The 23,352-nt window shown below is 39.4% G+C and overlaps 1 protein-coding gene across 1 annotated transcript in view; it reads right to left on the minus strand.

Moving 5' to 3' along the window:
* Window positions 1-690: 690 nt before the first annotated feature.
* Window positions 691-23,352, minus strand: part of PCSK1 (proprotein convertase subtilisin/kexin type 1) — a 39,472-nt gene continuing 16,810 nt past the window's right edge. Inside the window, exons 7-14 of the mRNA XM_028092040.2 lie at window positions 21,107-21,279; window positions 19,814-20,026; window positions 17,217-17,317; window positions 9,067-9,300; window positions 6,438-6,595; window positions 4,633-4,766; window positions 2,734-2,895; window positions 691-1,068 (exon numbers count right to left, since the gene is read on the minus strand). Coding sequence (XP_027947841.1) covers window positions 691-1,068; window positions 2,734-2,895; window positions 4,633-4,766; window positions 6,438-6,595; window positions 9,067-9,300; window positions 17,217-17,317; window positions 19,814-20,026; window positions 21,107-21,279 — 1,553 coding nt within the window. The remainder of the gene's footprint in view (window positions 1,069-2,733; window positions 2,896-4,632; window positions 4,767-6,437; window positions 6,596-9,066; window positions 9,301-17,216; window positions 17,318-19,813; window positions 20,027-21,106; window positions 21,280-23,352) is intronic.

The following is a 23,352-nucleotide window of genomic DNA, read 5'->3' on the forward strand; positions in this document are numbered from 1 at the left end:
TTCAGAGTCACAGTAGGCCTCTACACAGCACACCAAGCCAAGAAAAATGGTCTAAAACTGCTCGTACCATGTAACACAGATTTGGAGGACTGTTTCTGGATCTCAATGACTCAGCTTCTCCCCAAAATGACCAAATGGCCACTCCCTGAATGAGCAGTACTAGGGGGTAGAAAAGCCAAGGGTATGGGTCTAATTGAAACTCTTTCATTAGAAACTTTCCAACGCTGTTGGGCTTCACAACTCAAAGAACCACGTGGCAAAGACAGGAGACAAGTTATAGGAGCAGTTTTCTTTGCTCTCAATCTTTGCAGATTACTTCTTCAAATGAATCTCTGACCCAGGGGATGCCTTTTCTTTTGAGAAATGAAATGGGAGGGTTCAAGGAAGTATTCTAGTGTGGCGTGAGGACCACAAGCGAAATGAACTGTGGGTCCAGAAAGAACAAAACATTTCACTTGTGCATGCAGGGAAGATGTGTTTTGAAGGAGTCATGATCAATTCAGGAAGTGGAATTTTCGACCTGAGCTCATCCCTTTCACATGTCTAGTTTGGGGAGCAAAAGCAAAAGTACCACAAAAGGATATTATAAGCATAAGAACCAACGGCCAAAACAACCACTTCAGACACAGGCAAAAATCTAAGGGGAAGGAGGAAGCATGAATATTTCCAACTCAGGACCACACACTGATGTCAATTTTCTTCCCTCAGAATGTCCACCAATGCCTGCAGCAGCCGGTCATCTCTGTGCTTGTAAGGTTTCGTGTTATAGAAAACATCAACATAGTCATTATATAGACTGTCCTCAGAGTCTTTAAGCTGGGAAGGCTTGTTCAGCTTTTCCAGGGCTTCATAGAAATTTTCATAAGGGATATGGAGCTTTGCACTTGGAGACTTCTTTGGTGATTGCTTTGGGGATGAGTTTTTGCTGAAAGCACTTTGTAGGAGTCTCAGCATGGCCTCGGATGGGGCTGCCTTCACCAGCTCATCCCTTCTGCTCCCTGAACTGCCGCCACTGGGGCTTTTTGATGTGAGGGGGCTCTTTTTCAGGTTCTCTTGTGTGGGCTGCTCCTAAAACACAGAATGCCACCGGCAAAAGAAAGAAGATTCCTCTTTAGAGCCAAGCAAGCCAGATGCATTCCATGCCCACTGCCTACTCCTTGGGAGACTGTTGGAGAAGCAGAGAGAGCGTGAGGCCTAAGAAACATCCTAACTCGGGGTTCGGTCCTCATTTTTATACTTACTGATGTACCCCTGACACCTGTTTTATCTCCCTGAACTTCGCCTATAAAATGGGGACAAGAATACTTTCATGTTTGGTGGTTTTGAAGACTGAATGAGATGATGTATGTATTGCTCTCCTTCACTTGTCCACCTGCTATAGTAGAATTCATTTTAGGGAATTTAATAAATTTGAATTCTATAATTTAAGTTGATAAATTTTGGATGAAAGAAAAAAAATTAAAAATAATACAGCTTCATCTTATGAAAAGTAAATAGCTGACCTTTCCCACTCCCTTTCCTCCCTGCCCATGTTTTGGGAGGAAGCTGATATTAAAATATTTAATAAGTTACACAGAAGGCACTAACCATGCTTCATGTGCAAGAAGTTTCCTGGAGGCCCCTTGTTCTGTCAGGAGCTACCCTTTCAGCCTCTGAGTTTTAAAAAGAGGTCTTGGGAGAGACGAGGGTGATGAACCGGGTAGGGCAGAACTGGAGATAGTGGAGAAGCAGCTCTTTGTCAACCATCGTGGAAGTATTCAACATTTTCACAACTACCAGGTCTTATTAATAGCCCTTAAGGAATCTTGGAGGGAGAAATACTCATCAAGTCAACTTGCCTCTGGGATAGTGAAGAGAGGCCCTTAGGTGGGGCCCCCGGTCAGGGGGAAGCTACTTTGCAGAATATAAATGGATCCAGAATCTGAGCTGAGGACTTCACACAGCTAGTTTAGAAGTTTCTTAAATAAATTTTATGCCTTTGTGTCTTCCAAAATACCCGTCACTGAGTCAGATGTCAGGAAAGCTCATTCTGGGAATTCTGATAACCTACCTCTTACATCTGAGGCACTGTGTTAGATGCTGGGGAATTAAGAGATAAAGAAAATGGGGTGCCTGCCCACTGTCTGATAAGGGAGAAGCCCATAATCTCAGTGGGCTGAGACACAGGAATGGGAATGACTGACTAGATATCCTATGAAATTTTCTCGGAGAAATTGTGATTCAGTAGCTTCCCTCAGAGCTGCCAAGAAAGGTCCGTTAAGGAATTAGTAAACAGAAGCTTACAGGACTTGGTCACTTGAGCCTTGGTTTTCTTTCTGGAAAATGAACATACTAATGCCTGTCTTCTCTAGGTTACAGGGATCATTGATTAAATGAGACAATGTAAAAAAAAAATACTTAAAAACTAAGTATAATACAGACGTTGGGCATATGTGATCGTGCATAAAGACAGCTGGCTTTACAATTTGTTATGTCATAAATGGAGAAAAGTCATGTTAGAGAATTTCATAATTTTGAATTTAGTAATTTAAGTTTCTAAATGCTGGACAAAAGAATGAACTTAAAAATATTAGACTTTTACGGAAAATAGTTTAGCACTCCCTTCCCTTTCCTCCCCACCCATACTTGACTCGCTCCCTGCTTGAAAGTTAGATCTAGCTCCCCTCACTACATTTTGACTATGGTTCAAAGAAAGAGTGTGCCAAGAACGCTCAAGAACAGAGCCACACGGACCTGCCCTGGATCCACCATTTTCTCCACCCCTCTTCTGTCATTCTGAACGGTGTTGTAGGATGTGTACACACGAGGCTGTTTCATGTGTTCTGGCTGAGAAGAGGTCCCATGCAAAATCAGCTTCCAGTTGACAATTCTTCCTTCATTTTGCATTCTTCCAGACTAATGAATAAGCATACACATAATTTTAGGGTGTGTTCTAAGAAACATCAAACTCTGTAGGAATAACTATAAAATCTAATTTAAAAATTCGGCACATTGCATGGGTAGAGCACTATGTACAAAGAAGCAAGTCACTGGATTCACTGTTGCCATGAAAATGGCAGTTTACAGGTTTAAGGATTTAAAGCCTGATTATTTGCTTCATTTGATTAAAAAAGCAAAACTCTTTATATGAATGTTCTATTCTGTTCTTGGAAAGTTGACTGTACCTTCTATAAATAGAATGATATTTAATAATTATCAACTTGTAGAAACATTCCAATGGGGGGAAAAAAGCCTCTACAGAGTCCTGTGAATAGCCTTCAATATTAACCAGCCCTTGAAAGCTGTATATTTATGGGCAGAGTAATAATTTTCAGACACTCAACAATTATGCTAAAAATAATATGCTGAAATGTAAAATATCTAAAAAAAAAATCCAGAAATGTAGAGTCAGATTTTACAGACTTGATATAAAGTAGTCTCATCTTGATAAACAGATTTTCTTAGTTTTCTTAAAAATTGAGTTGGGGTGCCTGGGTGGCACAGTCAGTTAGGCATCTGACTCTTGGTTTTGGCTTAGGTCATGATCTCAGGATGGTGAGATGGAGCCCCGCAATGGGCTCCGTGCTCAGTGAGGAGTCTGCTTGAGATTCTGTCTTCCTCTCCCTCTGTACCCCCCTACTCCTGCTCGCTCATTCTGTCTAAAATAAATAAATAAACCTTAAAAACGTTGAGTTAAAGAACAGAGGTCAAGTTCAAGAATAGGACCACTTCCTAAGAACATTTTCTTGCTCTCCTTAGGGAAGCAGGAATTTTACAGATTCTGGTTCTAAATCACAATTTTAGCAGTCTTTAGGAGAAAGCTATTCTCAAATTAAAAAGGGAACAATGACTATAGAACTTGTATTAATTTAATGGAAATTTTCAGGAATTTAAAATAAATTCTTTTTAAATAGTTATATAGACTTTGAAATCTGGTGCTGATACTTGTAACACTTCTATCTTGGGAAGACCCAGAGCCCTATTCATTTATGTGCTTAGCCTGTAGAAAATGCTGGAGAAATGATCAAAAGTAGATAATTCAGATGTTTTTGGCTTTTTGTTCAGACAATCCTTACTCTATTTTTGTCACTGTGAGTTACAATTTTAGAAAGATACCAAAGAGTATTAGTAAACAGAGTGAAAGAGAAATGAGAAATGCTTTTCAGTTTGTTTCATAACAAGCGAAACAAGACAAATAAGTCATATTAAGTAACACATCTTGTCTAACAAGTAAACAGCCACCGCAGTAAATATTCGTAAGAGTTTCTTCATGTGACCCCAGCAGAATGTAGTAGCAAAGCTGCTGTAACATTTAACTATCTTTGTGAGTACAGGTGATTCTGGTGGCTGAGCAGGTCCTGTGGCTGGCTGCATTCTGACATTGGAACACTTGGATTTGTTACACTGTAACATTATTAACCAATGTATCTTCTTTTCTTTCTTATAGTATGGCTTATTTATTTATTTAATCAATCAATTCAACCAATCTATAAAGCCAAGTGGGCAGAGATTGAAACACTACACCTTTTCCTTACTTTACTAGGGGGTGACCAGAGTTCCTTAGGGCCTTGATTAATGATGATACCAACCTTAAAGTACTTCAAACTGTTTAAAAGTGAGCCTGTGGTTGTCCATCTTTTCATTTATACTTACCATGTCTGTAATTCGCAAAGTCCAGGTGCCTATGGGATTCTCTCCCCACGTGTGAACAGACATGAAGTCCCAATTCTTAAAGCCATTAGGAGATGTATCCCGTTCTCTTTCAGCCAACAGTACAGTGCTGGTCCCTATTTTCATGCAACAAACATCAGTTAATGAATGTCCTAAAGACTCTGAGAATAGGATATACTCTAGCATCTGCTAATTGAAAATGAAAAATGGGAGAGATTAGCCCTCCTAATTTTCCCTTTTTGTATAAGACCAAGATAGAGACATTCATTAAAAAAATGTTTTTATCCATAACAATTAGCATATTGCCTGGCATATAGTTAATTCTCAATAAATATTTTGGCAAAATATTGAATGAATTTATTGATTAAGGTTTATCTGAATAAGAAGAGCTCATAGAAATACATTTATAAACTATAGAGTCAAAGACCTTTAGTGGAACTAGCATTTTTAAATTTAAGAGGAAGTCTTGAAAATTTAACTGGTGCCTGAGCCTATAATTCAGTGTAGACCTAAAAAAATAAAGCTATATCAATTTAGTAATCTCTTGTCATATAGAAACTAGTAGTAGTTGTTAACTCTCAATTTTCAAATTCAAGGGGCTCTCTCTATATCTAAGTGAAATGGTCAAGTTAACGCTAGGGCCACCAATGAGAAGACATTCCACCCATACTTCAGGCCAACTCCAATATATCTAGAAAGCATAACTCCAAAATTAAGAGTCAAGTCCAAACCTCTAGGAAGTTTATATCCTCGAAGGAGATGATAAAGAGAGCTCATCCTTCCTCATACATAGCCTATAGCAATAAAATTTAGTCAGGTGAACCCTACTAAAACATGAAAGAGGATTAGGAAGCATTTCCTGGTTGGATTATAGTTTATGGTTCATAAGCTCTTCCCCATCCATGATCTAATCTGAGTTAGTACTTTCTCAGGAAAGGGCAATTGCCTGTATATAGTATCATATGGCCTTTATGATGTCATCATGGAATATTTGTTAGTTTTCTCAGTCCTCTTTCATGGATCAGAATTCCTAATTTTTCAGTTGATTCCTAGGATGTATCTGATATATCTGTCAGTGTTATTAATTAACTATCAGAGTAACTTTCACTAATGTGTTACCTAAGAGAAATGAATGATAGATCAGTGGTCTGGGAAAATGAAAACATTTTGAAAATGTGTAACTCCAGAAAGGTTTATTAATTGATATTATTTGAATAGACCTCATTCTTTGCTTATCAAAGGACCAGTGGGAATGAGGGGGCAGAGTTCTGATGCCAAGAAAAATGAAAAATAAGCATATTTTTTTAACTCCTGAAAAACATCTACTGGGAAACTCAGTAGTATAAATAAAAAGAAAATCATTGATTTAAAAATCATTCAATATAAGTCAAGCAGAGAAAGTCAATTATCATATAGTTTCACTTATTTGTGGAACATAAGGAATAGCGTGGAGGACATTAGGAGAAGGAAGGGAAAAATGAAGGGGGACAATCGGAGGGAGAGATGAACCATGAGAGACTATGGACTCCGAGAAACAAATTAAGGGTTTTAGAGGGGAGGGGGGTGGGGGGATGGGTTAGCCCAGTGATGGGTATTAAGGAGGGCATGTATTGCATGGAGCACTGGGTGTTATACGAAAACAATGAATCATGGAACACTACATCAAAAACTAATGATGTACTGTATGGTGACTAACATAATAAAATAAAATAAAATAAAAATCATTCAATATACTCTTAAAAATTTAAACAAATGATTTAAACTTGAGAAGTTTTTAAAAAGCTTACCAGCAGCAGAAGTGAGTGTAACATGAAGGTCTCCTCTTCGGGAATATTCAATCGTTGCTTCAAACTGCACATGTTCCAGGGACTTGAGGGCATTGTCTTGTCCTTCACAAGCTCTTGTTGGAATTTCAATGATAACTTCTCCATTACCTTTCAGGGCTCTAAATACATTTTTAAAAATCACTGAATAAAGTACATCTTTTCTTCTTTGCATTTTAGGCAAATATGTACACATTAGTCTTGACTAGATACTCAACTAAGCTTGTTGTCTCTCCCTGTTAATGAGTAGAACCCAATTCAGAAGTAGCTATAAATAAATTTTAAAGTATAAAAAAATGTAAGGTTCTCACAGAAATACAAAAAAAATTCTACAATTTTTATGGATCACAGAAGACTACTAATAGCCAAAACAACCCTGAAAAAGAAGAACAAAGCTGAAGGCATTACACTTCCTCATTTGAAAATATATTTCAAAACTACAGTAATCAAAACAGTATGGTACTGGCATAAAGACAGACATACAAACCAATGTAACAGAATCTCTATAAAGTTAGAATTATACTCATGCATATATGGTCAACTAATCTTCAAGGATGCCAAGAATACTCAATGGGGAAAGAAGAGTCTCTTCAGCAAAGGGTGTTGGGAAAACTGGATATCCACATGCAAAATAATGAAATCAGACGCATATCTAATGCCATACACAAAAATCAACTCAAAATGGAGTAAAGACTTAAACATAAGACCTGAAATTGTAAGTCTAGAAGAAAACATAGGGGAGAAGCTTCATGACATTGGTCTTGGCAGTGATTTCATGGTTAAGACGCCAAAAGCACAGGCAATGAAAACAAGTGGGAACACGTCAAGGTAAAAATCTTCTGCATAGCAAAGGAAACCATCAACCAAATGAAAAGGCAACCTACAAAACAGGAGAAAATATTGCAAATGATGTATCTGATAAAGGGTTAATTTATAAAGTATATAAGGAACTCCTCAGCTCAATAGCAAAAAAAAATAAAATAAAATAAAAAAATAACCTGACTAAAAAATGAGCCAAGTACTTAAAGAGACATTTCTCTAAAAAAGACATACCAATGGCCGATAGGTATATGAAAAAATTTTCAACTTCACTAATCATCAGGAAAATGCAAATCCAAACACCTGTCAGGATGGCTGTCACCAAAAAAAGCAAAAGACAACAAGTGTTGGAGAAGATGTGGAGAAATTGGAACCCTTGAACAATTGGTGGGAATGCAAAGTAGTATAGCCACTATTGAAAACAGTATAGAGGCTTCTCAAAAAATTAAAAAGAGAACTACCATATGATTCAGCAATACCACCTCTGGATATTTATCCAAAATAATTAAAAACAGGATCTTGAAGAGATCTCATGTTCATTGCAGCACTATTCACAATGCCAAGATGTGGAAGTAACCTAAAAGTCTATCAACAGATGAAAGGATAAAGAAAATGTGGTATATACACACAATGGAATATTAGCTTTAAAAAAAGGATATTCTTCAATGTACAATAATATGGATAAACCTTGAAGACATTATGCTAGGTGAAATAAACAGGCCACAGAGAGAGAAATACTGCATAATTCCACTTACGTGAGGTATCTAATATAGTCAAATTCATAGATTCAAAAAGTGGAATTGTGGTTGCATGGGAGTAGGGGAAGGGGAAAATGGAGAGTTACTAATCAATGGGCATGAAGTTTCAGTTAAGATGAATATGTTCTAGAGATCAGCTATACAACAACTGTACTTAGAATCAACAATAATGTGTTGTACACTTAAAAATTAAAGAGGGTAGATCTCATGGTAAGTGTTCTTACCACAATAAGATAAAATAGAAAAGAAAATGGTAAGGAGCACAGATACAAGAATACAATGCTTTTTGCTGTGGAATTGAATTCAGCCAGGTTTGCCTTGGGCCCATCAAAAAGTAGTCCATTATTACTCCAATTGACCCTCTTAAGAAATGATACTATCTCCATAATGAATGTTCCCCAGGGCTCCCACCCTCAGATATTTTGTGTGAGTGGGTCTTTAGTAAAATCATGGTTGCCTTGATGGAATCAACGAAACAATTATTCCAGATTCTGCTTCTTTGGCCAGATCTGGTAGGCTGGATATAGTCTCTGTAAAAGCAGTATGATAGAGGATCCTTCACAAAAGAGAAATCATGAATCACACAGTACTATGGCATGAAGTGAGGCTCTTATGGAAATAGGTTTTGGATAATACTGGTTGACAAGTACTACCTTTAATCAATTCTAAGATGCATTTTTTGAAAAAATTACCATAACATCTTTGAATTTGGGATTAATCTTACAACTGATCATTGGTAATAGTTTGACAGTGATTTTTCTTAGTAATATATAAAACAATGATACATCTTGAACTGAATATAGATAGGCCAGGAAATGGAAAATGTAAATATGCCAACATGAATTGCAGATTTCCCATCTCTCATTGATTCCCATGGACCCACAGGGAACTATGGCAAATGCTATTTCCATCTACTTCAGAAGAGTAGGTGAGAAAAAAATTAGGCAGAGTGACAAACGTTATAATCAAATATTGCCATGGGCACACATTTCTTTAAAATTCCTGAAGACACTTACCTTGGCTCAAAGTCATTGTCCTTTACCACACACTCTTTCTTCTCAGGCACACTGGTCCAGGTCCTGGGATCAGCCAAATCCACCAGAGCTTTGGCATTTAACAACCCAAATCCAAATCGACTATTCACCATCAAGCCTGCTCCATTCTTTTTCCACCCAGGGTTATTGGCCAGTGGGTCATACTCAGAGGTCCAGACAACCAAGTGTTGCATGTCTCGCCAGGTGAGATTTGGACTGGAGGAGAAGTGACCCAGAATATTTTTCAGGGACAAAATTATGTTTCCTTGTGCAAGTAAGTGTTAAAAACAAGCATCTTCTATTTGTAGATAATGAAGTGCCTTTTGCAAGTATACTTACATAATTCTGGTATGTATTTCTTTTGGAATGTCTTTTCATTCAGAATTTAAAATACAGTACTGAAAACTTCTCCCATCTAAGTTAAGCTCCTACTATGAGTAAAATTTGGTCTTCAATAGAGTAGAAATGTGAGATTTGGTCCCTGATTTTAATTACTTAAATTTAAGTGGAACAAAAATTTTAAATGACAACACTTCCTTTATGTCTTCAGTCTTCTGCTGTCTATTAACAGCCTTGGCACTTTCAACATTATGTACCCTGATGAGGCCTTGAATTTTTCTTAGGGAGAGTCAGATTTTAAAGACACAGTCTGGTTACCTATCCTTAAATACTTTTGCCTCTTTTCCTTATATATCAAAATTAAGAGTATCCTTATCTTGATGAGCACTGAGTAGTACATAGAACTGTCGAATCACTATATTTCACACCTGAAACTCATATAACATGGTATGTTAACTATACTGGAATTAAAATTTAAGACAAACAAATTGTCAAGAAACTCTTAGCTGCTTGAGATCACTCTTGCAAGGTACTATGCTGAATACTTTAAGGATATCAAAGGAGGTGGTTCCTGTCTTTAGGAAGATTACAATCCAGCAAAGGAACTAAGTCTTTGTATAACTCTAATGTATCTACTGAATGCAGTATTCATGGAGTCATGTATTACAGGAATTAGAGGAGGAAGAGCTCTGGGATGGAAGATCTGGGAAAGCTTTGCTGGAAGGAAGTGTTCTGTCTGAATTTTGAAGATAGGGTAGAATGTCAGGGAGTGGAGAGATGGAAAAGGGATGGGGCAAGAGAACAAAACCTACAAGGCGGAAAGTGCAGGCTGTGTCCAGAGTACAGTGAGTAGTCTGGTTGGTGGGAGCAGGGAAGAGTCGATAGAGTACTGAGCCCGATAGTGAAGACCTTGCACGCCAGGAAAAGGAGCTTATACTTTATTCCCTGGGCAATGGGGAATCAAGGATTTTTGAGCAAGGACATGGTATAATCAGAAGTTTTGGTAAGATTAATTTATCTGCATTGTAAGATACATCAGACATATTTGGGAATGTTGGGTCCATTAAAATGAAGATGCAGCCTTCCCAGATCACTCTATTTAAAATTTCAGTTCTCCTCACAAACTACTGAGCTCCCTTATCCTGGTTCTTTTCTTCTTTTATGGTACTTATCACCTTCTAACACACTGTGCAACTCATCTGTTTTGTATTTTATTAATGTCTGTCTCCCTTGCTAGAAACAGCTGTAAGAAGGGCTGGGATTCTTATCTATCTAATTCTCTAATGTGTACCATTCAGAAGAATGCCAGGCCTAGGGTATATGCTGAATGAAACATTGGTTGGTTGAATGATTGAGTGTGCCTAAGTGTTAGGTGGCCCCAATAATTTTAAAAACTTATTGCTATTAGTCATTAGATTCTTCCAAGATCACAAGTTTTTCCTTAGCTTTGAGACCTGTGTTGTTTCTATCAAGCCAATCAAGTGTTATTTAACACATAAATACCCAAGTGTGTAGTCTTTAGGTTTTCCATCTTAGCACTAAGTTGTGTAACAACCATCAGGGGAATTTGGCTCAATTTGCTATCTTTCCCCAGAGCCCAAAATGTACTGGTTAATCAATCCCCTGGTGACAAGAAAGAGGCAGCATACCTCCTTAAACATTGAGGAGTCTGGTTCTTGGTTAAAATCCCACATGTGATTTTCAGATCTCTTTAGAGGCATGACAAAGTCTCTACCTGGCAGGCTTTATGGGGAAACTGCGCTCCCCACACCAGCCTGGATGCACAGCCCATGCATTGTGGTCTCTGGAAGGAGTTGTCATCAAGGACTTAGGCCCCTTACCCAGTCAAGCTCTTCCCATGTTTATATGCCCACCCTTTGTGCCTTCATTCCTAGGTCTCCTTATCTGAGGTGGGGGGTAGAGGTCTTCTCTACGTGTCTCCCTCTGCCCAAGGCCTCCTTATGGGGGAGGGAGGAGGAAACCCTGAAGACACTTTTACCCACTCTGACTCAGTACCCAGTGCCTTCTTTTCAGGCTTCACTCTTGCCCCACCCCCACCCTAGAGTCAATAAGACTAGCAGGGCCTTAGGTTGGGGTTCCCTCAACAGTGACATGACCCCCATGTCTACTGCTACTTCACCTCCTCCTCAACTGGTGCACTCTTCCAGGGGGGAAAATGGAACAGGGGAGTCAGCATTTCCTCTGATTTTTGACTCTTGCTTAAAACATTGTAGTAAACAATTAAAGGCTTAACTCTTTGATTTCTGATTTATTGCTTTAATAGGCTATTCTGATAGCTGGCAGCTTAGTTCTCTCTCTCTTTCCTCTCAGCTCCTGATAAACATAACAATTAACTCTGGGGAATGACTGATGGAGTGCATAGAGACTATAGGTCAGTGATTCTTATAGGTCCCAGACCACTTGCATCATAATTACCTGTTACACTTGTAAATAGTGAAAATTCCTAAATCCCACCCTAAATGTATTATATCAAAATATCTATGGGTGGGACATGATTTTTATATTTATATGTCAAAAAACTGTCCAGCCAATTCTATGTCAAAGCTAAAATAATAGAAGTAGGAAGAAAGCATACAGGCATATAACCAATTCAGACAATTAGAAGTTATTTCAAATCATGAGGTCAGAATAGGGAGTAACAGAAAGCACATCAAACCATTTCCTGCCAAAGACCTATGTGATCTTCAGCAAGTCACTTCATTTCCCTGGGCCTGAGGTGACTCCTCTGTAAGACTAGAGGGTTGAGCATGATCATCTTCAGAATTCTTTACAATTCAGACCTCCTATCTGTCCAATATCATAAATACTTCATTTAGATTGTGTTTCCATGTTGGCCAACCCACATTAAGGAATAATTAACTAGCTTAGCAGAAGTGGCTATTTTCTCAATGCAGAAACAAATTCTGTTCTATGAAGCATCTTATTAAAATTCTTGCTTCCTTCCAGTTTTTTTAAAGGAAGTTTTAGGTAAAAGCCTCTTATCAATGTGGTCAATGGGAAACACATCAATTTCCCATTTGGACCATCAGTGAGAGCAGGTGTGTATATGGAAGTTGGGAAGAGGAAGTGTACTAGCGAGGTATTAAGGAAGGCAGGGTTATAATAATCAAACACAAAGCATAGACTTTCTATAGCAGAACATTTACTGTATATTTAGTTGCAGGTTTTATTATTTTTATTTTCTTTTACCTATTCTTTGCAAAATATTCAAGGGAGCTTCGCTGTCATGCAATTAGGAAAATTAAGCTTGTTTTCCTAACAGAGTTATTCTTCATTTGTGTGATTGCATTTCAGAAATGAAAAGGAGCTGCTAACAATAGTGCATCTCATTCCTGACAGCCTTCCTTTGTTAATTAGTTCTCAACAGCATCCACAATAATTAAATTTTTTAAAACTGCATTAGGTTGCTAATCAAGGATATGTTTATAGAAAATAAGGGTTATGGAATTAAACATTGAAATTAAGCATTGCTTCTCATTAGTGTAGGTAAAGTAATCTGGAGACAAAATTCTAATGTGAAAAATCTTGCTACGTGGTTCAGCCTCTAAACACATGTAAGTACGCCTAGATATTAAAGATTTTCTAACCTGGAGACTTTCCAACATTGCACAATTCTGAGTCAAGGATTTCTTTCATGTGCTTTATCCAAAGGTTTTATGTAGCATTGAAATCCTATTTCCCTTCCTCTAGCTTTTCATGAAAACAGAAGATTGGCTCATCTGTATGTTTAATACCTCCATGGGTATAAAGGGACTCAGTGTTTTACTTCAGAATTTTTGTTCTCTATTAAAAATTATTCTGATTCCTTTGCTCTCTCTTCAGAAGACTGGGGTTATTGCCTGCTATCTTTCTTAGGTACACTGACTGCTTAACAATAATGGTGTCAGAGGCATTAGTCCAAGGAATTCCTGTCTCTCATTGTATATATCTATAAATATATATATAATACACCTATTCAGTACCTTATCGAGCATCTTTACAACCACAGCTGGATGAGATTATAGGAAAACTTCTTTACAGCAGTTTCTCGAAATTTGTGAAGATACATTAAAACTGGCTGGGATACTTGTTAAAAATGGGCATTCCTAGGCCACACACGATACTTAGGAATCTGAGTGGCTGGCATTAGGATTTAGGAGTCTGTCTACTAATTAAACTCCTAAGGTGATTGATTATGCTGGTGTTCAAGAAACACTCCTCCAGGAAGGGAAAGTACTCCTCTACACATATTTGAGCCAGGAGCCATTCTTTCTCCTTCCTTCTCCTCTTCCCATTCCCCGGCATTCCAGCTATGTCTTCTTTAATGTAGCATAATAAGTAATCTGCTTGTGACAAGGAACCATTTATGAGAAACTCAGGAGCACGTGAGTTATGGCGGTCCTTGATCAGCATCAGTCTTCTTAACGCCCCTTTCTTTGAGGGGATGGCAGACTGCCATTGAGCATCTCCTCTCCCTTGCAGGGCTGTGGGAGGCGGTGTGGGACAGTAGTTCATGGCTCGGGTTTGAGGTGGCCTGAACTTGTACCTCTTTGCGGGCTCTTGGTTACATTCCTCAACCTCTTTAAGCCTCAGTTTCTTCTTTTATAGAATGCAACTAATAATTTCTTTTTCATAAGGCTGTTGTAAGGGTTTGAATTAGTATTGCACACAAAGAGGTTAGTGCAGTGTCCAGCCCATAGGAAGAACCTGACAAATCCTAATGTTATTATTCTTGATAAATTTAGCCCACCGTTGTTCTTCAGTATCCATAGTTGTTCCTTGAGCAGTACTTGGTTAAATTTTTTCTCCCAATCTTGTTTATCTAGGGGCACTTCTAGAAATACTGGCATTCAGAATTTCTGAAATAATCATCTCTGTATAGACAATTGAATAGGGTTCAGAAAACCATCTATTTGAGAACGGACACTTCAAGAATTTCCCTGTACTTTGGCATGAAGTATATGAAATGTAAGCTAGATTATGTCTATCTTACTAATGATTGAATACAAAAGAAAGGAATTAAATTCTTATTATATGCGCCAGGGAGATCATGGATTCTTAATCTCTCTTAAATCATGAACAGTGTGAGAATCTGATGGACCCTACAAACCATTCCTTCAGAAAAATGTCATATACACACAAACCTGCATCTAGTTTCAAAGTTCATGAACTGCTGGAAACTCATCCATGTTATTTCAGAGCAATCCATGAAGCTCCTGCTTTAAAACAAACCTATTAAAAATTAACTGAAGTTAATGAGGCTAGATGATTCTTAGATCGTGTTCTCCTTGCACAGAAAAAAGTTTGAATTTTAGAAATCAGAGGTTACAATTTTAAATTTTTCGGTTCTTACATGAAATTAATATTATATCTGTTCAGTGCGATGGGTGTTTCTATTATACTGGTCACTAGACAAGGATGGCTTAGGCCTGGCCAGTTACATTTACATGCATCTGATAGGTGTTGGGTAGAGAAGACTTGAAATTTTAAGGATTTTTTTTTAATAGCTCCTTGGAATTAACAGCTTATATCCTCCAATCATAAATATCCTAAGACTATTTTACCACCTGTGTGAAACTGCTTGCCTTCATTGAAACTTCTTTTCTTCTACTCTGGACTTTTCACCATCAAACTCAACAATTCATATTGGATGATCTTTATTTGCTGATACCTTCAATTTCAAATCAGAGAATCTTATAAAGGAAAGAGGTTTGAAAAAAATGGTATGATCCAACTCCTCCATTTTCTAGATGGTCAATTAAGCCCTCAATTGGAGATTAACTTGCCTAAGGTCACATAGCTAGTGATATGCCTAGAACTTGAAGCTATGGGTTCCTTGCACTTTTGAGTGCTTAGATTATTTTTCCTTGAATCCAAATTCAAGGATCTGCTGACGCCATTTTCCCTTGTGTTCATAGACTCTGCCCCCTGTCCATTCCCTTCCTGTTACAAATAAACTCACGTTCTGAATTTAGCTCTTCTGCTGGGCCCCAGAACTTCCAGTGTCCCTGTTTCCGACTGAGCCCCTGGATTTGCTCTTCCCTTACCAGACATCTTCCCAGCCCCTCCAAGTAGGTGAATTCTTGGTACAAACCTTGCTAGGCCTGTCTTTCTTAGCCACTGTGGCCATCTCATAGCTGAGGTACCAGGACAAAACTACAACTCCACAAGTGGCCCCAGGGCTCTTGAATCTACGTTGGACTCTCCAGAACAAAGACTTAGCAACTTCGGGGTTTTTCCAGCTATGGCAGCGGCTAAGGTATTCTACTTTTCAGCTATTATGAACCTTGTCTACTGAATATGACGTGAGGAGAATGCTTTGTTCTCTCTCTAGAGAATATAGATATTCTTCTAGGATAACCTTCTTATTAGGAAGGATAATAGTAACTTACAAATTTAACCAATTCCTCTATCATGCAACCAGAGCATCTGACTTGATGTTTAAAGTGTTCTCACCACCAGAAAGCAGAAACAAGGACAAATAAAAAGCTGTGGGTACACAGTGTGCAGCAGTTAGATATTTTTTCCTCTGCATTAAGAGGTGGACTACTGGGTAACCAATATGAGGAACAAAATACTGTTAAATATACTGTTAAATCCCTTTTTAACATCACACACTAAAATTCCAGGGGAATTTAAGCTTAAATATGGTAAAGGAACCATAATAAAAGGCATATAAATAAATGTTTATCGAATTTGGGGTTGTAAATATTTTTCTGAGCATGAAAGCAAAGGAAAATGGCTTAAAGAAAAGGACGGACAAATATATCTGTATACATACTAACTTCATTGCAATAAAAATTACTTATAAATAAAATTAAAACGTAAATGTCAAACTAACCAAGCATTAATAGCTTCTTGAAACTAAGGCCATAAAACAAAATCAAGGTCATAAACGAGCAATCACAGATGACAAATGGCCAAAGAATATAAGATACTGAGCTTCATTGCTAGTGAAATGAAAGCATATAAAGTTGAAATACCATTTTCCCCTATCAAAATAGCAAACATTTAAAAGATGATAAAAGTAACGTTGGTAAGGGAACTGGCGCTTTTACACATACAGAGTTGGTGGGAAAATAAAATGATACAATCTTTCTGAACAGTAACTTGTCAGTGTGTACCAAAATCATTAAAACATGCCACACCCTTTGACCCAGAAATTCTAATCAGGGGTGTTTGTCCTGAGGAAATTACCAATATTTATGGATGAAAGAGGGTATCTAAACATAACTCAATGACTTTAATGTAATTTGCATTTATATAATGGGATACTACAAAAAGATAAAAATTCTGTTTTTACTTCTCATGTCCTCTGAGATGTTAGGTCAGCTCTAGGACTGGGCTTATATAATCTGAAAAAAAAAAAAAAGGAAGTTCTATAAGCTTGTTGTTCCCAACACTACCCACAGGAAGTTATCTGCACAAAGTCTTTCCTGGTGGGAAGAAACAGAAGTGAAAAGACCTTGCAGCTGAGTGCGAGGGAAATTGGGAGGAAGGCATGAATTTGTAAAGGTCAAGGAACATTGATTTAGCCATGAGAATGTGCTCTTAAAAGATTATAGGGTAGATTTAAAAAAATTACAATTATGTGTATGTGGAGGTCCCAATTTTGTAAGATGTGTGTGTGTTAAATCTACATTGAGAGGTTAACAGGAAGAGAGCTTATTTTTATGATTATTTTTTATAGTTTCCTAAGTTTTCTATTGTAACCATAATTCAGAAAACAAGATATGTTGTTAATAAGAAGAAGGAGAGGCAGCAAAGGTGATTACAAGTTTCCTGGACCTTACTTTGCTTCCAGCGCTAGAGCGAAGATGCCAGCAGCCAGGGGTGCCGAGGCCGAGGTGCCCGTGTGGGTCTCTGTGCAGTCGTTGTGCAGGTCAGCACTTGTCTGGGTAGCATCCGGAGGGAAAGAAATGTGGGAGAACATGTGAGGAGGGTGCCCTGGCCCTGGGGGTTAACCCTACCTATGGCCGCATATGCTATGATCAGGAAACTCAGCTGATTTGCTTCCCTACTTCCTCCTCTAAACCACAGGCGGATGTTTGCCATCTGCTGATATTTTAGTTCATGCTCCTCTATATGCAACTTGTCTATAATTCTGGCATCAGGCTGCCTTTTCTGGGGATGAAGTACTCCCACTATGAATATTTTCTCTTCCGAGTTTCCCAAACGAAACGCTGTCTGTGAAGAAGGGACAGTTTCAAAATCACTGTGAATCATGCTGGCCCATTAATCATCAGGTCCATTGTGTGTGGTCTGGCATATTTAGAAATTCTGCCTCATGCAAAATTCCCTTTTGCCTTCAGAATTGACATTTGACTGTCTCTTCGGCACAAGGATGCAAAGCCATCTGATTTGGGCCACTTGAGCTACTTGCACAAAATGTGCACAAAGTGTGTAGTTTGCGCTCACTGTTGACATGATTTGATGGCCCTGAGTTAGCATATTTGCACTTTGGTGAAAATGGTGTTTTTCAACCAAAGAGTGTGCTAGACTCTGATCTGTTTTCAAATTGTAAAACTGCTACTCAGTAGATGTGTCCCATGGGCATGTCACTTGGTTTCCCCATCTGTAGAATGAGGTTGACATTTCCTGACTCCTATTCTGAGGTCGAAATGAGATCCTGTCTGTGAAAGCATTCTTACACAATATTACTGCATGTAAGGAATTACCCGGGCTAATGTTAGCTTAATGAAGAGGTTGCCAAGACTGAAGGGAAGAAACCAAAAAGACTTCCGATCAGGCTGCCTTAAGGACCACAGTGGTGCTGGTTGAGCAAGTCACCAGGCCAAAGGATTACTAACAAGACACCCACCTGGGCTCCCACATTATCATTTTCAGCTAGAGATTTCAATGTGTGGGAGGGAGGTGTAAAAAAATAATTTGTTCTATTATCACCTCCTTTGGCTTCCCACTTGGAGTCGCTGAATTTCGCAAGTTATGGTGGCACTGCTCCTTAGAGGGCTGAGGAAGCAAGGCTGCCCTTTTTCCCTACTGACGCACGTAAGCCCCCAGAGCTGACTGAGCTGAGGATGGGGTTTGCGTAAGACAAAGGCTATGTTATTGCCAGTGTCTCAAATAGAATCCACCAGCTGTCGCTCCTCTGGCTGATGTACCTAAGAAGAGATCTTTACGAAGATGGAAACTTCCTCGGGCTTCAGAGTGCAGTAGCTCAGCTGAGGGCCAGTCTGTGCAATGCTGACCGAAATGCCTACCAGGCCATTTTTAGCCTGCAAAGCAGGCTAAAGCAAAGCAACTTTAGACACCCCCAGGGGCTCTGAAAACAAGGGGGACACATGTCTGATACACCTCTTTCAAAGGCTAGCAACTACTCCTGTCGTAAACAATTCCTGGAGAGAACATCACCATCTATTATTTGAGTAATTGAATATAAGGGCATGAGAAGGGGGCCAGTGCTTTTAAGTTGAGCCTAGGGTTTTACTGTCTAAACTAGAGTGAGTTGCAGAAATGGGCAGAGTTCCAGAATAGTGATCCTGTATGAAAAAAGAGTACTGACAATTTTCTTTGAGATGCCATTCAGAGGAATTTTATACACATTCCGATGTCTAATTATTATGGGGTTCACCCACACTCTCATTGAATCATGACCTATTATTCCACTGAGATTACAATCTACAGGCTTTAGCCGGTTGTTCTTTCTATATCAGGAGTTAAGTTTGGGGCCATACATTTTAGAATTAGAAGTCCCTCTCTTTGTTCTCAGAGCCGCCGGATGGCCCTTCATCACTGTGCCCTTGAAGGGAAATCCAATAATTGCCCTTGGCAGTCTGACTCACAGAAGTGAAGGCACAGCCAAGTGTGGGCTAGAGATGCTCTCTGAGCATATAACCTTCCCGAGCTGTTTATTCAGATGCTGAGAAGTTCATCTTGGGGAAAATTTAGACTGTTATTTTCCTGCAGGTCATCCATTCTTAGGAGATGTGGGTAGTGTGTGCTCTGTATTTTTATCATCCGCTAAAGGGCAAGTCAGACAATGTCCCTGCTATTAAAGGATCACCAAGTACAAGGGTGGGAAAGCCACTGCAACCCTGAAATCTCCTTTAAGGCTCTTTTCAGGGAGGCGTCACACAAGCAGAAAAATCATTTGGATTCTTGGCTGTATGTAATGACAACTTAGTGGCTTCTCAGGGCTGAGTTTAAAAATGACAGAGAGGCAACATCGTCTTGGCAGAGGCGTCATTATCCTTGAGAGAGAAAACTTCCCACTAGATGCCAGCCTTTCGGGTGAGTACAGTGCGAGTCTCTCCAACTGAGTCCTCAAACTTAAGCAAATCAATTTGACCAGAGGTACCGCCCAAAGGGTCTTGTTGAACGCAAGCCGCGCTCTCCTACCTAAGCAGAGGAGCCAGACAAAACAACGTACGATTCGCTGGTCGGTGTAATCGCCGCTGCTGTACGAGGTGGCCAGGGTGGAGGAGCACTTCTCAGCGTACCAGGGGGACAGGCCTTGCTGTGAGGCGCTGCTGATGGAGATGGTGTAGATGCTGTCCGTGTAGCCGTCGCAGTCACAGTTATCGCCCTGACGCCCCCCGTTCCCAGAAGCCCACACGAAGATGGAGCCCTTTCCTTGTCTCCCCTAAAGGAAAAGCCAGACTAGATCACATCTGTCATTGGTTGGGATCACTGGAACACCCCGGTGAAACCCCCCACAAATACATGCATGAGGTTCTCAGAGAGAGTTATTTGGAGTCCGTTTCAACTCTAGGTCCTCCAGCCTCCCTATGGGAAGCCTCAGGAGACTGCATATGAGAAGTCCCTGGGCTGTGACTCTGCCAGTCTTCCCTCCCCTGGGCCCTCCCTGGCATGGGTCTGAGTGAGTGCTTTTCATTCTTTTCCTTACTGTGCAGGTCCATACTCTGGCCTTTAGCACTCGCTCATATTTTTGCACTCTTCCCTTGGCTTATGTCGCCGTGTTTGAATCTTTGAACTTCCTCTCTTTCTTCCTGCTTGCATCTTCTGGCTGACTGATTGACAAAATCAGGCATTATTCAGATCTGTTTTGCAGCTGCATTAAAAGGGCCTCTTCAATTGAATGCAACTCGTCAAGGCTACTCTTTCTATGACTTCTCAATCTGTGCTCTCCAAAGTTTCTACTTTTGTTTGATCCTGTGCAGAACGAGGCCTTAGAATCCTGCTAAGAATGCAGTAAACAGAGCAACACCAGCAAGGCACAAGTCCGCACCGGGCACGTACAAAATGAGTAGTAGCACATAGGTATACTTAAGGATGCGTTTCCAGAGAGTTGAAAGAAGTCTGGGTAGTAGTGTCCCTAGTGTAAACATCCAAAAGCAGCAGGAAAATGAGAAAGGACATATCCAGAGTATTTCTTAATTTTATTTATTTATTTTCTGATTTACTTACTTGTGTTTATTTTTTAATTTTTAAAAATTTTATTTCCAGAGTATTTTTTTAAAGTAAATATTCTAAGAGCATAAAGAATCTCTGTTGAATGTCAGACCCAAATGGGGAAAACTCTCTTAACCCTTAACTTCTGTCCCTCCGAAGAATGATTTGGCTCTCTAAACGCATTTCAAAGTGTAGGCAACGACAAGAAATTCAAAGCCATTTCTTCCCATATAAGCTGAGTGCTCTTCCCTTTCCTTCATATCCAAATGGTCAGGTTTCATTTCAGGCGGGTCTGTGTTAAGCATCTTACCTGCTTGACACCATATTCAAAAGCCTTCTGGGCCAGTCGGCCAGGCCCCTCCACAGTTTTCCCATCATCATTAGGGCCCCAGCTGGCACTGTAAATATCCACATGTCCGGGATTGAATCCAATTGAACTGGCTTCAATAGCATCAGTCACAATGCCATCCAGCATTCTTATGCCTGAGCAGTAAATCACACAAGAAGCAAGTAAGTGGATGTCAGGGTGTACATGCAGAATGGTATTATGCTCTTAATATTCATTTTATTTTTATTTTTTTAATAGTCATTTTATAGAAGACTCGAAAGAGTTAAAAACAGGATAACCACTGGAGGTCTCAAGTGCCTGTGATCAGGCTGCTATGAGCACAGAAGGAAGATACAAGTCACTGCCTCCATAAGCTTTGGTATCTGCCCTCTAGAGATAACTATATGCACTAAGCAGGGACCATGATCTTTACTGATTACAAAATGTCCCCCCTCCCCTCGCTACCCCAATAACCTGAAAATGACAGGACAGCTTTTGGAAAGAGGTATTCAAACAGCCCTCCCTTGACCTGTCTGTTCATGACTGTACCACAAACGACTGTCGCCCAGCCTGTGCCCTACGAAGGATTCTGTATGGGACACTGTGTAGCTTGAAAAGATCTACCCACAATAGGAAACTAACAAATAGGGAAAGAATGCTTGTTTCTGAGCACTGATTAAAAGTAACCCAGAGGCCATTCTTTTATGTGTTTGCTGAGAAACATTTTCAAGGAACATGCTTCCTTTTCTTCCAAATAATCTCAAGGATGAAATCATTGCCATGGATTTTGCTCCTGAGGGGGAATCATTTTTCATTAGGAGAAGGCAGACGTGGTAGCTCTTTGTCCTTTCTAACAGGCTGTCACCTGTCATCAGACTCATGTGTTCAAGAGCCAGGAAGGCAAAAGCAATTTAGACAGATACAGGCAACTACCGGGTTATTCCTGGCTTCAGGCTGATCATGTAGTAGAGTGCACAGCCTTACATTTGCATGCTATTATTTACTATGGAGCATAGGTAAAAGAACATGCAATTAACGTAATTAGCAGAAGTCATATTGATTAAAACAAAACTGGTTAAGAATTTATTTTGGAAAAAAGAAAAAATCCCAGCTCTACTTACTAGCTGTGTGATCTTGGGCAAGCCACTTAACCTCTTGTGCCTCTGTTTCTTCAATTTTTAAAATGGGGATAATAGCAGCTGATGTGCCTTGAGGATATACTATATGCAGCTACCATGCTGAGGCCTTAAACATATGGATTCCTCTATCTTTAGGACAACCATTTGAGATGGGTGCCATGATTTTTCCCTTTTTACAGGTGGACTATAAGTCCAGAGAGGGACAATGACTTGCTCAGGGTCACACAACTTGAAACTGGGGAGGTAGGACTTGAATCCCAGAAATTTGGCACCCATATCCAACCTGTTAACTTACAGAGTACACCACCTATAATGTGTTGTAGAGTCAGTGGTGCCTAATAAGTGAAAAGTATTATTTAAAAATGCATTTGGGGCTAGACCGTCAAAGGGTGGAATAATGAAAAAAATCTCAGTAGACTTGGAATCAGAAGTCTTGTGTTTTAGTTTTGCACTGCCACAAACTAGCTATTGCCTTGAGAATCTTCCTTCTGATTGCTCCTCTATAAAGTGAAGGGATCAGAAGATTGTCTCACAAACTATAGCTAGATAGTTCATCATGACTTAAGAAGGGAAGTATTTCTCTAGGTGATTACCTGATTTGTGCTCTGCCTTCATTTTTTAAAAGTTAACACAGCACTTAAAAAAAGGGGGGGGGGACACACAGAATTTTGACAATGCTGGTATCAGAGGGATCAGGAGTGTCACAAAATGTAATAGTGTGCTGAATTAGGGAGAGATTCATTATATGTGCCACAATGCGTGTTCATTTGATTTCTTACAAGGAAGTCATAATCAAATTCAAGGTATACTTATGCAGAGTTTAAAGGAGCTTTACTGTCATTGGCATGTTCCACAGATGATCTTTTCTATTGTAGCTTGGAAAACAAACTAAGCTCAGAGTTGTTAGCATAACTGTGAAAGCCCAAGGTAGGGATAGTGAAAAGCGGAGAGACAATGATTATATTCTCTGTGAGCCCCTGCCGGTCCACCGTCCACCCATCCTCACAGGAACGTGGACTGCATCACTGGGTTCTCTTGCCTTCCCACTGGCATCAGTCAGCAGGAAGATGGCAGCAGGAGGCTGGGGGA

This window comes from Eumetopias jubatus, unplaced genomic scaffold (genome assembly GCF_037043125.1).
Source record: "Eumetopias jubatus isolate StellerSeaLion01/CBP00866 unplaced genomic scaffold, mEumJub1_p1.0 scaffold_5, whole genome shotgun sequence".
Classification (NCBI taxonomy): Eukaryota; Metazoa; Chordata; class Mammalia; order Carnivora; family Otariidae; genus Eumetopias; species Eumetopias jubatus.